Below are 14,623 nucleotides of genomic sequence, written 5' to 3' on the forward strand. Positions count from 1 at the left end.
TACCTCATTTCTGATTCTGTCCAACTTGAAAAAGTGAACAACTTTCAATTGTACCCCATAGAATTTTTGAACTCCGTTAAAACTGTGCTCTTACCCGGCAATACCTTCTGATTCAACCACGCCATTCCAAATGACAACGAAACAGTACCCAATAAAAGTAGTCTTCGCTCTGACCATTAATAAAGCACAAGGTCAGACGGTTCAAAGGGCAGGACTGTATTTACCAGAACCCATTTTTCGCATGGACATTTATGTGCGACTTTTTCACGAGTTGGCAAAAGCAGTGATATTTCTGTTTGTTCTAAAGACACACACAGCCAAAGAGCAAACGACGACCACATTACAACTGTTAACGATGTTTTCGAAGAAGTTTTATAAGGTACAGAATTTTTAAAAAATAAATTAATCCGACAAAAACAATATCTGCTTCTATATGTTTTTCAGTTAAACATACTGTACATAATGACATCGATTTTTTTACAATGAGACTAATATATGTTACCATATTCAAAATATAATACCTTTTATTAACAAATACTTGCATTTCCTTATTTCCTCATTACCATGTTACCTATTGGTGACATAAGCACAGAGTGCGAATTGTCCGCACGGGTCAGCTAGTAAATAAATAAATGTCGATATGGAGCAGAGTAAAAGTTTCTGAAAAAATACGTTTGGAGTTTAAGATAGTGGTAGCGAACCTGAACTGCACATCAGTAGAAAAGAGGAAATTTCAAGGATTTTAATATGCGATGGTTCAGAAGTTTGTTATCAATAAGGAGGTGACTAAAATACGAAATGAAGAGGTAAAAAGAACATATTTCTAATAAAATCACTCATCAGAAAAATGAGTACACGGTAATGGTATATATTCTTAGACAGGGACAGTTAACTTAGCTTTTGAAGAAACAGTGGAGAGAAAAGTTACGCATGATAAATGAAAAGACTGGCACAACGTAAGAAGAAATAACACAGTACGAAGAAACATAACTACGAAAGCATATAACCAACGGCATAGAAGTTGTCAGACATTTCAATTGGTCCACTGGCTACAGTGCCGAAACTGAAGTTTGGTGCGTAGCAATTAACATGACTAAAAGGAACGCCCAACATTTTAGCTCCCATGAGCCACACTGGAAGAAGACGAGCATTTCTGGGCCGTACATAATATAGCTAACATTAACAATACGACATGAGCAAATTTAAAAATAAAAAATAAATGGACGAGTGAGAGAATAGCATCGTATTGCCGGAGTTTGAAACAGAAAATATTCAATTTATCGTAACTTTACAAAAACGGAATTTTATGGAGCGTTTTATTTACCGATCGCTTGATGGTTGCTCACTTCTTGGGTCGCATTGGTGCTTGCTTTGAGCAGCATGCGCGCCGCAGGTTGGACACACCTGCTCTAGAACACGTACACGTTCACAGTATATTATGACTTCCACACCGTCAACGCATGTTAGATGGAACAGAGGTCCAGACTAACCATCGTGGCAGAGTTCAGCTAGTCTATCTCCATTTAAATTCTAATTTCTTCGTTTAGCAAGCAATAGGTCACTAAAAACTACTCTCCGCATTCTGCTGTGATGCATTTAACGGCGGGGTATGTACATTGCGCTCAAATTCCAAACTACCCTAGATTCACGTTGCTAAACATTTCACACAATCAGGTAAACAGCGGCTGTATGAAATGAAAGCTGTTGTACGCGTGCCCCTGCCGAACCGCAAACAACAGATCAGAGTAACAACATCAAACAAAAAGAAGTCCTTTCAGGAAACAGAAAAATGAAAAAGAATCATTACCAGAAAGAATGAACCCGAAGTGTATTGCTTGCTAGCTAGTTAACTGTACCGTTTCCAAACAAATGAAATTTAGGTTGACTGTTTTTTTCCTTTTTATCGTTGTAGAAATTGCACAGTAGGCATCACAAAGCTAATTGTTAACCACACTATGAAATTCGCAAAGAAAGCCTGAGCAGAAAAGGACCATTACGTTACACTGTCCAGTTTTTAATGCCCCACAAACAAACGAATATAATATAGCTTACAACGACCAATGACAAAATGAATACAGAACAATGTTATGGCATAAAATGCAGTAGGAAAGTTGTTAACGCGGTGCATGCTACAACGTAAACAAAAACCGTACCAAGGCGATTAAACGAAACTTCTGCCCAACTACGGAAGCAAAATGATTCATTAACTACGCAAAAAATTCGGTAGTCTCTATTTCAATCACGAAAGATCGAGAGAGCAACTTCCTACGGACTCAAAAGCGAGTACAATTGATAGATAAGATCTTTACATGAACCGTCATTATACCCCTAGCTATAAGGCAATCACTCTCTTTCATTAAGCCTAGCTCTCTCTCTCTCTCTCTCTCTCTCTCTCTCTCTCAGTATTACTTTTCATTCATGTTGCTGTAGCGTTTTGTCACGGAGGGTGGGAGGGCGGGAGGGGAGCATAATCGCCCAACAAATAAACCGTCATTAATATATTCGGAAATATTTTCGCTGCTAATATGTGATAATTAAAATATACAACACTTTTTACAAATTATCGGCGCTTACCTCGACGGCACTTCAATTAAACACCGCAGTTTAAAAATACAGCAGTAATACACAACCTGTTTGGATATGTACTGACACTGGGATACCATATAAGAAGGAAGCTGGAGCTATGTTACAAACCTTTTGAGTCAAATTGGAACAGGTCACAATGGGGCCACAACCGATTATATTGAGATAGGGGACCAATGGTAAGAAATGCACATTTGTTGTATTATGAACAAACACGGAATATACCGCATAAAAACGTAATCACAGCAACTGTTCAAACTGACGACTGCCAGTCTCAGTGCATTCATGGCAATGATGCATGGCGTCTGTTGTACTAGGAGACAGGCAGCATGGATCCTGGCAAGCAGGTCTCCATCCGTTACTACGGATATTTTATACGCCAACGTCTTGACGTAACCCCAGAGGAAGAAAGGCCAGAGCGATCCCGCTGGCCATAGGACAGGATCTACTCTTTGAATTCAACGATGAGGATACGTGTTGTTTATGTGCTCACGGACATTAACGATGTAGGGGGCTGGTGCACTGTTGCCTTGAAACCGCATCATTTCGCAGACAACAAGGAGTAAAGTCTCCAAGAACTATGGCAGCACATCTCACACGAACACCACGTAAATTGGTCCGGGCAAAGGGGGGAGGGAGTGGGGGGCAAATAGGTCCTATTAGGTGACCTTGGACAATGCCCGCCCATACGCTGAGAGAGAACCATTGCTGGCGGCCACCGATGTGGATGTCGTGGGGATTGTCCTCACTCCAGAAATGCCTGTTGCGGCTCTTTATTACTCGTTGTTTGTTCCTTTGTACAAAAGACACCCGAGACTTGTGCGGCAGAACTGCATGCGCCGTTGCGACACATTCACTGATACTGGCGGACTTCGCTTTGAACAATTATGATGAGCTACGTTGCACACTGCGTATGCGGTGTACACTGTGTGTGTCCATAACACAATACATTTGCACTTCTGACAACTGTTTCCTTATCTCAATATAAACGGTTGTGAATCCACTGTCACCTGCTTCGATTTCACCCGAAAGGTTTGAGACGACCCATATAAAAGACATCAGCAGCTCGCCTGCAGAATCTCACTATACCAATTATGCATTTTAGATGCTTAAGAAAGGCGACAGTCAGACCAAACCAATTATTTTTTTTACGAGATTAAGTACCTCCTAAAACAAAATTACAAGTCGTCTAACGTCTATGAAAACTACTCTATACTAAAAGAATAGCCCGAAATAATACACGGATATTTAGAACAGTCTACCAGCTGTACTTGTGGACTTTAATTCTACATGCTAGTCAATCCAGTGCAAGTGCCTTCCTTTCTGCATAGCTACTACGTTCTATGTATCTTCCACCTTGTTAACGTAGTCAAGCCTTGGTCACCATCAACAGTTTTTACCACTCACACTTTACTCCATTACCAAATTAATTATTCGGTTATGCCTCATAAGTGTCCTGTCAAGACGACTCTGTGGGCCATTTCAAGCTTACAAAGGGACCGCACCTAACCACCAACATCAATTTCGCACAAACTTGTGGTGTATGCAGGGCTTGGTCAGAAATGAAAGTCGTAGACGTGGGAGCTCCAGATGCCTGATCGTTTAGAAGCAACAGCATTCTCGGCGCGGGTCGGCCGAGGCCAGACGCATTTATGTTGCCGTAGATTCAAAGCAGTTCTTGGCGCAGTGGAAAGTGTACAGAACAGTAATACGAGAGTAATACTCCCTACGCGAAACATCTTTTATTTTCAATTTTTACGTTATTTAAACTCCAAATAAACCGAAATAATAGTGAATATACTGTACTTCTTAATATTTTCGTAAGAGTCATGAAATGAATCGCAAAAGAAAATTTGGGATTGCAATTAATTTCCAAGAAAGGATTGTGCTGAAGTGTCCATGAGACACTCTGCAAATAACTTTCCGAGAACAGCCTGTAATTAAAGCGTACAGGAATTCGTATCGCCTTAGTTTTACATTGACCTTCGAGCAGTCCTCGGCAGCTGCGCGCGAACAATAGGTTCCCCTGTTTTTATGATGAGTATCAATCCAGTATGTGTAAATCATCAACTGTAAAATAATTAATTTTATACACGAAATTCTCGTGTATGCCTTACAACCTCTTTTGCGAAATTTATTTCTAGTTCGAATCTTCCCTTTTCACACCCTTTACGAAAATATTAATTAATACAGTACAATATACTGAGCATTATTTAAGTGTATTTGGAGTATAAGTAACATAAAAACTAAAACAGTTTCCTCATAGGGACTCGACCCTATAACCCTCAGATAATCGTTCTGTATTTAGTCCGCTAAGCCAACAACTGCCTGGAGACTGCGCCAATTTAAATGACTCGTGTCTCACCCGATCCACTTAAGAATGCTACTTTTTCTACACGCTTGGCCGTCTGGTGTTGCCACTTTTATCACTTTCATTTCTGACAAAAGCCCCCACAAACCAAAAATTTGGAAGAAATGACGGATAGTAACAGTCCCTTTGTTCGGCTGTGCGACTTCTGTGGTTAGAAGGGCTGTCAATACGGCAAATTTCCTGCTGAATTTAGTACACTACAGCCACGACCTTCGAACATTCAACCACTTCCGTGATACACAAAAAACGGAAGGTCTGCCTTCTTGTGGTCGCTGTGGTCAAAAAACAAGATGATGCTCACTAACTCCTAGCTACCTTCAATACAATGCAACAGAATTGCACGCTGCCGCTTTGGAGACAACTTGGGCGGCTATGTGGACTCACAGAGTGTTTCTTAGTAACAATTTCGTCTCCAGACTTCCACTACGATAAAAAGTACACGCCCTCCAACAGGATGATTCACGGAGAAGGTTGGCAAGGTAACACGTGGAGTGGAACAAGTTTCAGTGACGTCGGATATTCTTCGCCAGTCAGTGCAAGATATGTCTATCATCTAATATCATACAAAAATGTGGAGAACGAGATACCAATGCATATGTTGTGCGTGCGTACCACGGAGACTTTTCGGAGGCACAGAACGCCAGCGGCGAAGCCGCAACCGCTGTCCAGTGTAATCCCCACCACAAAGAGAAAGAGGTGATTGAAAATAATTTTGCAATATCAATTATAAATTCGAGTGCTTGCAAAAGTCCGAGTTCACTGATTGCAATCATGTACCAGACTGTCATTTAATTAAAAAAGTCAACCATTTTATATAATAAGTTTAATTTCCTCTGACGAACAGATACCACCAATGGCTCGCCTGTATAGAGACCCATCGATTGGCGGAAGAGAAGTAATTTTCACATTCACTATTTAAGTAATTTATAAAGCACAAACGATGACAAAAATCTACAAAATTCAGGGCCATTATGTCGGAGCCACGCTGACGTGCAGAGGCACTAATTCCTCCCGCGCCAGGCGCCAAGACTTGTCTCCCAACCTGTGCACCACGAAGCCGAGCCGCCCCACCAGTCTGAGGCATCAGCAACATTTCATCCTCCGCTCCCTCATGTTGTCCAAGGGAAACTATTCGTGTCCATGAATGCACACTATGATGTGGTGTCCGAGTTTACAAAAGTACAGAAACAACACTGCCCCACCCTATTCCGTTGCAGATCCTGGATGTCTTCACACTGTAAATAGTAGTAATGCAGAAGTTACCTACATTTTGATACAAAAGCGTTGTCTGTTCCGTAATTTTGTGACTTCCTTTCCCGTTTAATTTTCAGACTGTATCTAAGCATGTCCAAGAATTCTGGAAATCAGTAAAGTTCATCTCACTTGCAACTCAGAAGGTCTCTAGTCTTGCATGTGTTTCTCGCTAACGGTGCAGCTGTAAATCTTGAACAGTTTTTTTTTTTTTTTTTTTTTTTTTTTTTTTTACAGTTAATGAGTTTCATTTCGGCGCGTATTTAGTACTGCGTGTAAATCTTTCTTATATTTATACAATTCCTGTTCAGATTTTACGAAACGAAACCGGCTTTGCAGGCAATGTAACTTTAAGTGTATTCTCCTCCTTTGTTTAACTAAAAAATTTACAGGCCTTCCTTTTTCACTGAAAGCTATTACTCTGCATGTGTTCTGTGAGCTAGAAAGCTATTATATTTTTGCTCTGTACTCTGATTAGTACAACAATCGTTGATCGAGCCACAATTCACGGAATCGTCCGAGTTGCTTCCTCTTCATATAATGTTTCTGTAATTTCTAACAAAATGTCGACATCATTCAAATGAATATCGAAGAAATTAATAAGAAATAACACACATGTACGTGTTCAGGAGATGTAGGTGACTTCAATTGCATAGCATGTTCTAGATATTTTATCTTTGCGAGGTTGAAAACATTCATTGGATCCCACATTACTGTGAAACTCTGGAACATGCTCAGAGACGGATGCTGTTCGCAAGGATAACCGATAAAAAAAAAATCAGTTTCACATTCACTGCTAAAATTTGAGCGATACCGCAGAAGCAATAGCTAATTACTATGACATTAGACGAGATACAAATTCGAGTGAATAGTAACTGCGAACAACAGTGAAAATATCAATGGAAACGGAAATTCGCTTGACAAATTACAACCGTGTTGTGCCGAATTACCTGTTTACCGATGTGTCGTCAGTGAAGGATATGCGTTTTCCGTGTTGCGCGTGTCCTGCATGCTACAGCTACGGTAGCGGTACACATTGCTCCAGCCGCCTAGCGAGCTATGAATTTGGCAATTTTCAACATTTTTTTAAATACTTGCAGTGTGTCTTAGCAACGAAAATTTTTACTTTTTTTTCTCTCTGTGTGTTCTTCCTGTACAAAACATTTTAGGGCGGGTTCCGACATGTCGGATTGGAGCAATCTTTTTTAAGCATACTTGAGATCGGTTGAGGCTTGCAATGTATCTTCGCAGGAAGCCTCCTCATACACTGTATAGGACCGGGGCAGCTGTTAAAGAGTGGACAGGCTTGAGGATCCGTCTCAGCCAGTGGACAGCATGCTATGAACGATCCAAGTTTATAATACACGGTGTGGAGCAACACCAACATAATTATATTTTAGTGTAAAGTTACGATTTTTCTGATTTTCCCGCGTTAATGGTGGTTAAGCTCTGTTGGTATAAATCCAATTCCTGGGCTGCTGTGCTGCCTCAAGTAATTACTGTCTTTTTTTTAAATATAGCTTGTTATTTCATTTGCTGTTACCCTTGAATCGAAACCCTCGCACCTTCGCAGATATGGATGTGCAAAACTGTTCTTGAGAAGTTCATGATTGGAGATGTCAGCTTCACCAAAAAGAGCGAATCCTTATCCGAAACTCAACTCCGTAAAATACTAAGTACCAGTCAGCTCCCCAAGTTTCTGTTTTTCCACTGCCCAAACACAGTGTTCCCGTATCAACTGGCATCTTAACCCTAGGACGCCTAAGGGGGGGGGGGGGGGGGGTTCGTTGAACCCACAATTTTTTTTATGTCCCCTGCTTTTGCCCAAGTAACTTTCATACTACATATTCCCTTTGAGTTATTGTTTGTTGGCTATTTTATGAAACGTTAGTGTCAATATATTTTATAGAAAATTCCTGCTTTGAAAGAAAAAAATAAATAAACTTATTATGGGTCCAACAACCCCCCCCCCCCCCTTAGGCTTCCATGCTATAGAAAATTTCCCTTAGTAGGATTTCGTATTTCTCATCTCTACAACAATGCAAGTTTGTTTATTGTTGGTTGGTGTTCTTGATATTCACAACAATCGGTTTACTTTCAGAGGAGGTGATTGTTGATGTCAGTCAGCTGTTATTTATCTTGTAAACTTGCAGTGAGTTAGTGCAGTTCCCAACACGTAGGCCTCCAGTAACTTTGGTGTCCTACACAGCAAAAACGAAACCAAGTAAAAACTTACTGATGTTGTCAACAATGCACCAAGATAAAGGCACTGTTGGAGGAGAGCAGATTAAAATCGAGATAAATGCATATTATAATTCCACTAAAGGTGGAATTGATACCATTGATCAAATGGCGCGTATGTTCACCTGCAAGAGGGGAACAAAGAGATGGCCTCTATCAGTATTTTACTCTCTCATCGACATTTGTGCTATCAATGCAACCACCATATTCATCCAGCAACATCCAAGATGGAATGAGAAGAAACAAAAGAAACGGAAACTTTATCTTCTGTAAGCTGGGATGGAACTAGTGAAATTGCAGGTAGAAGAAAGAAGTGCCAATGCAAGAGGGTTATCTAACCAAATTGTTCAATCAATGGAGACTATTCTACAAAAGAAAATCAAAGAAGTGACAACAGAAGCACGTCAGCCTCCTGCAGGGAAAGGTCGGTGCCATATTTGTGTAAGAAAAGCTAAAACAAAGAAGCAGAAGTACAACAATCTAAGTAAACCAAAACAGTATTGTGGACAGTGTCATAAACATGTGTGTAACACATATTCAGAAAAAATTGTGAAGTGTGTCTCTTGCCTTGAAGTTGAGGACTCAGAGTAGTCTATTGTATATGAACACATCTGAATTTTGTATTGTAATATGTCAATTTTTTATTCACCCAATCCAATATTCATAACAATTAACAACATTTATAAGCCGATGTCTTAGTTAAAATACATAAACCATTTTGAAAGTTGTAATTTTTCGTCAGTAAACTTATTTAATACCTGTGGGCTCGCCGACAGCCCCCCCCCCTTAGGCATCCAAGTTAGAAAAAAAGGCTTGAGCGTCCTAGGATTAAGTGAAGAGGCGTGGGTGGCCAGTTGTACAAGTGCAGTTCGCCTGGCCTGGCGACAGCGGGTGGTACTCACGGTGAGGTTAACGTTGGGCACGGACGGCCCGTGGCAGAGCAGCAGCCGCACGATGTCCACGTTGCCCGCCCACGCGGCCAGGTGCAGCGGCGACGAGCCCTTGCCGTCCACGATGTTGGTCGACGCCTCGTGCGCCAGAAGCAGCTGCACCACCTCTCTGCAACAGGTGAACACGTCTCCACCTGTAGACACACACTTCAGGCATCTTCCTGTTCGAAAGAAACACTTTGATTACCGTAATCACTGTGGGGGTATTTAGCTCTACATCCCGACTCCGTGCTTGCTGTTTAAAAACCACAAAGTTCTTTTTTTTTAAGATCGTGACTCTGCAAATCGTAAAATGAAGAAAGGACTGTTGGCGATGACGTTTGCAAATCCCGAAAATGCAAAGAAATGGAAGGAAATACAGGATTATGCATACGCATCTCCACTGTCTCAAGAACTACCGCACGATAAGTGCAAGGTTTACAGAAAATAGACATATCAGTGGATAGTGCATCTCTCAAAGTTCTTAATCCATATTTCAGGTGTTCAATATTGACACCGTTTTTGTGGCGCGGCTCACTTACGGAAAACTGATTACTGGATTGCAACCTGCAGGTGCGAAATATTTCGATGCCACAGTGCGATAAATGGTTCAAATGGCTCTGAGCACTATGGGACTTAACATCTATGGTCGTCAGTCCCTTAGAACTTAGAACTACTTAAACCTAACTAACCTAAGGACATCACACACATCCATGCCCGAGGCAGGATTCGAACCTGCGACCGTAGCAGTCACGCGACTCCGGACTGAGCGCCTAGAACCGCTAGACCACCGCGGCCGGCTACCACAGTGCGACAAGTATTCACGCCATGTGTTAGTACTGCAGTTGCTATGGGTTCATTTCTCAAGTGCCATTTTCATTCTGAAGTTAAGTTTGTACAGTTCTTCAGTTTACAAAACTGAACTCTTTAACAGTTACTGGGATTTTTCTGCCGATTGTCCTTCACTGCTTTAGGGGAGAAGTTCATAAAAAATACACACTATTTAAAAGATGCAGCTGATCCACAATTTTGAAGGTACGACAATGAAATTTTGCGCCATGTTTTACATGGAATTAACACATTTACTGCTATGTTTCTTGGACTATACCTCTTTTTTATGGAATTCAAAAATTTTATTTTCAAAAAAATAACATATGTCCCTTTTTCTCAGAAACTATCCAAGAAATTTCTACAACTTTTTCACTGTTTAATCTCTATGCATATAGTAAGCTTCTCTCATGAGGTTTTCTTGATACAGTGAATAGGAGAATTTACTATTTTCAACTATAATTCTGTAAATACAATATAAAATTCATGCAAAATTCCAAGGACTTTGCTCCATATCTCAGCTTACACAAATTTCAAAATCTACTCTTGAGACAAAATTTAATGGTTTTATAGAAACATGTGTACGAAATTTCATAATTCCAGCCTTCATAGTCTCTGAGAAAAAGGTACATATAATTTAAAAAAATATAATTTTTCAGGAAATGCAATTTAAAGTTCAATTTAAAGTTCAGCCTAACGTTTTTTCTTATGTCAGCTCTTCAGAACACCCTATGTTTGTACTCAGGATTGTCTGTCCTTTCAAGGCTTCTCTTCTGCTTTCTTATTTTCTACAGTCTTTCCTTTGTCAGGTCTTCAGCGGACTTTTGAACTGCAGAGAGGAACTGCAGGCTACATCTATTTTTCTCAAGCTGTCTTCCGAGAAATTTCCTATCTTAATGCCCGTCCTCTCCAATACCTTCATCCTCCCTACGTTCCAATCATTAAATTCAAGACGACCTGCAGCATAAGCTGCAATTCTGACCATTGTAGCAGATGAAAGTGTGTTTTTTTTTTAGTATGATTTGTATATGAGTAAATTCAGAGACTCATTTGGATTCCAGTTTTTGCTATGAACACACTTCCTTAGAAGTTCAGTATTGGCCGAAAACCTGTAAGTGGGCTTGACAACATGAGGAGCAAATAACCATCATCCTATCAACTTAAAATAAGACACGAAAATCATGGGTACATATAATCATAACAAATGCCTTATGGCAATGCAGGAAAACTAAACACCCAGAAACCCAGAGCATACTAAACCACACATACTAAAAAAATACAAATGCACGTACCCACAGATCACTGGGATCACAAACATAAATTCGATAGCTGGCAATGACATGCAACAGCTGGCAACAACATTCAAAACATAAGGTGAAGTAAGATGGGCTGTTCATTGTTAGTACTGTGCAAATGAAATTTCGAATGGCAGTAAGCCGATGAACAGCCCCAACACCGGAACAACAATACACGTAAAGGGGCGTCAACGAATTACGTAAGTAGAAATTTAAACTATCATTACGCCAAGAAAATCTGTACTTGCCAAAAGTACTTATAACCTCAATTTACAGTGTCAAACACGTAAAATAAAATCGTATGGACACGTACGTATATGTTTAACGCCGCTGTGGCGCCTTTCAAATAATTAGGGAACGTGTTCCCATGTAAACCCTTTCCTTTTTGATTACAGATAAAAACTGTAATTAAGAAAGAAATTCCCACATCAGCACTTTTCAATTGTATACAAAATTCTGTTTCACATAAAAACATGTTTTTTCAATATTTTATGTAAATAAATATTTTAAATTATTTTGCTAAAAACGCATAATTTGTCATTTTCTTTGTTGTAATTTTCAAGTTTAACAAAAAATTTCGTGCACTGTCATATTACGAGACCGCGATTTGAATGAACATTATTCGTAGACGTATTGCTATTTGAAAGGGGAATCCCTTATCTACGACGTTGACGGCTGATGCAATGTACACAAGTCTTTAATCATTGCCCTCGTATTTTCTTTTTGCATGTAAAGAAGTATCAGCATCGAATAATAGTACAATCGATCGTGTATTCAACGAATCTCTGGAGTTTTTATGGCTGAATGGGGTGAAATTTGATACTGTTTTACTTCTAGTAACGTGTGGTGTTTCATATATGTAGAAGGCGACCGCACGCCTTTCTGTAAGCATCCCGCACATGACACACGTAACATGTATAGTACATGTTTTACAAAGAGCACATGAGCACAGGCGTATATTGTATAGTAAAAGTGGACATATTAATTTCAAATGGGGAAAGATGATGTGGAGACGCCAAGAAGAAATGATTTGTACATAGCGAAAAATTTAGATCTTCCACTTCCATCTAGACCCACTGTTACTCGTTGCGGGACACAGTTGAAAGCAATAGTATATTACGTACACAATGTCGCAAATTTTAAATTGGTGACTGATGAACATAATAAAGATGACGCTTCTTCAATTTAAATTCTTCAGGGCTTAACGACACTATACTAAAAAATGAATTGTCTTACATATCTGCACTTTTGAGTTTTTTCTTTTACACTATCAAAGAATTAGAAACATCAACCAGCTTGTAAACTGAGAAAGTTAATGAAGGGCATAACATTAATAAAAAATTAATTCACTCAAAGGTAAACAAAAATTCAGAAGTGTGTTCGAAAAAAAATAGTGGATTTCATATCAGGTGTAAAATTGCCTAGGTTTTGGAAGTGGAAGTTCGCAAAACTGAAAATGTGTGTGCCAGTGACATTCTTTTGATGAAATGCGCAAGACTATCACCACGTGAGATTGGAAGGTCCTTCTCCCGCTCTCGTGTCTTGTTTCGAGACAAGTCATATCGTTTTGTGTTGGAAAGATTGGAGAAAGTTTTTTTGTTCACTGCAACAGCGAATTGTTTCAATCCATCAATGCTTCAGCATTATTGGTTGGCGATTTTTTAACATAGGTGTTTACAGTTTTGTAATACTGAAACAAAATATTTTCGCATTTTTCATGCGTATTTTTTATATTTTTCCTACATAAAAATAAAATATTTTAAAGTTCTTTAGCACATAAAAATCCATTGCCTACAAAAAATAAGAGGGAAACGCGAATAGTACGTAAAATTCGTTTTAAACAGTTGATAATTATCTATTATGTTCCGCCTGTTTACAACATCGTAGCATGTTTTTGTTAATCTTCTGCGCTTCTTGGTGAGAGATATTACCGGAGGATAAATAATATATTATTCGCCATAATGCCACCAGTAATTCAGTAACAATTTCAAACATTGTTCGTCAACAGAGCGTTGAAGTAAGTTTCTTTCCTTGTACAACACCCTGCTTGTTGTACCGAAGTGTGAGCAAGTATATGCACTTAATGCAATACAGAGAAACGGAGATCGCAAGTACATTATTCCGTTTAAACCATTAAAAATCCTCAGCAGGAAATACGCTATCAGTGAAATAACACATGCCAAAACCAGCCCAATAAAAGTGTATTAATGCACAGAAACTGACTGCAGAATATATTTATATGGCGCATTTCACCAAACAGTCATCGACAATAGTCACAAAAATATTCAAAACAAACATACTGATTTAGTGTTGGCGCCTACAATTGCGAGTAAAAAAACACTACTTCGGGCCTACTTCTTGTTGGAGAAGGAAGGAACGGGTATTAAAGATTAATGTTCGGCCGACAGTGACATCATTAGATTCAGAGCAAAAGCTCATCTTGGAAGAACCAACCTGCCGTGACCTTTTAAAACGAATTCTTGGGGATCTGGCAGGTCGAACAGGCGTTTCGGCCCCGTTCCTTTTGAACCTGAGTGCAATGTAACCGCTGATACCACTGGAAAATTAATTCTGTCACCGTTTTAAGATTACAAAAAATTCGCCAGCGCAGGGAGAACTCGCGCTCTGAGGGTTCCCTACAAACTTCATTGTGTGTATAGCCTGCTCAGCCTTCCCGGGAACATAGAACCTCGGCGATTTTTGCCTGTTATCAACATTGATTAAAAAAAAATGGTTCAAATGGCTCTGAGCACTATGGGACTCAACTTCTGAGGTCATTAGTCCCCTAGAACTTAGAACTAGTTAAACCTAACTAACCTAAGGACATCACAAACATCCATGCCCGAGGCAGGATTCGAACCTGCGACCGTAGCGGTCTTGCGGTTCCAGATTGCAGCGCCTTTAACCGCACGGCCACTTCGGCCGGCAACATTGATTCAAATGGTTCAAATGGCTCTGAGCACTATGGGACTCAACATCTGTGGTCATAAGTCCCCTAGAACTTAGAACTACTTAAACCTAACTAACCTAAGGACATCACACACATCCATGCCCGAGGCAGGATTCGAACCTGCGACCGTAGCGGTCACGCGGTTCCAGACTGAAGCGCCTTTAACCGCACGGCC

The 14,623-nt window shown here is 39.9% G+C and overlaps 1 protein-coding gene across 1 annotated transcript in view; it reads right to left on the minus strand.

Annotated features, from left to right (window-relative positions):
* Positions 1 to 14,623, minus strand: part of LOC126095556 (ankyrin repeat and SAM domain-containing protein 1A-like) — a 452,630-nt gene that overhangs the window by 238,397 nt on the left and 199,610 nt on the right. The window contains exon 3 of the mRNA XM_049910334.1: positions 9,349 to 9,505. Coding sequence (XP_049766291.1) covers positions 9,349 to 9,505 — 157 coding nt within the window. The remainder of the gene's footprint in view (positions 1 to 9,348; positions 9,506 to 14,623) is intronic.

This window comes from Schistocerca cancellata, chromosome 8 (assembly GCF_023864275.1).
Source record: "Schistocerca cancellata isolate TAMUIC-IGC-003103 chromosome 8, iqSchCanc2.1, whole genome shotgun sequence".
Classification (NCBI taxonomy): domain Eukaryota; kingdom Metazoa; phylum Arthropoda; class Insecta; order Orthoptera; family Acrididae; genus Schistocerca; species Schistocerca cancellata.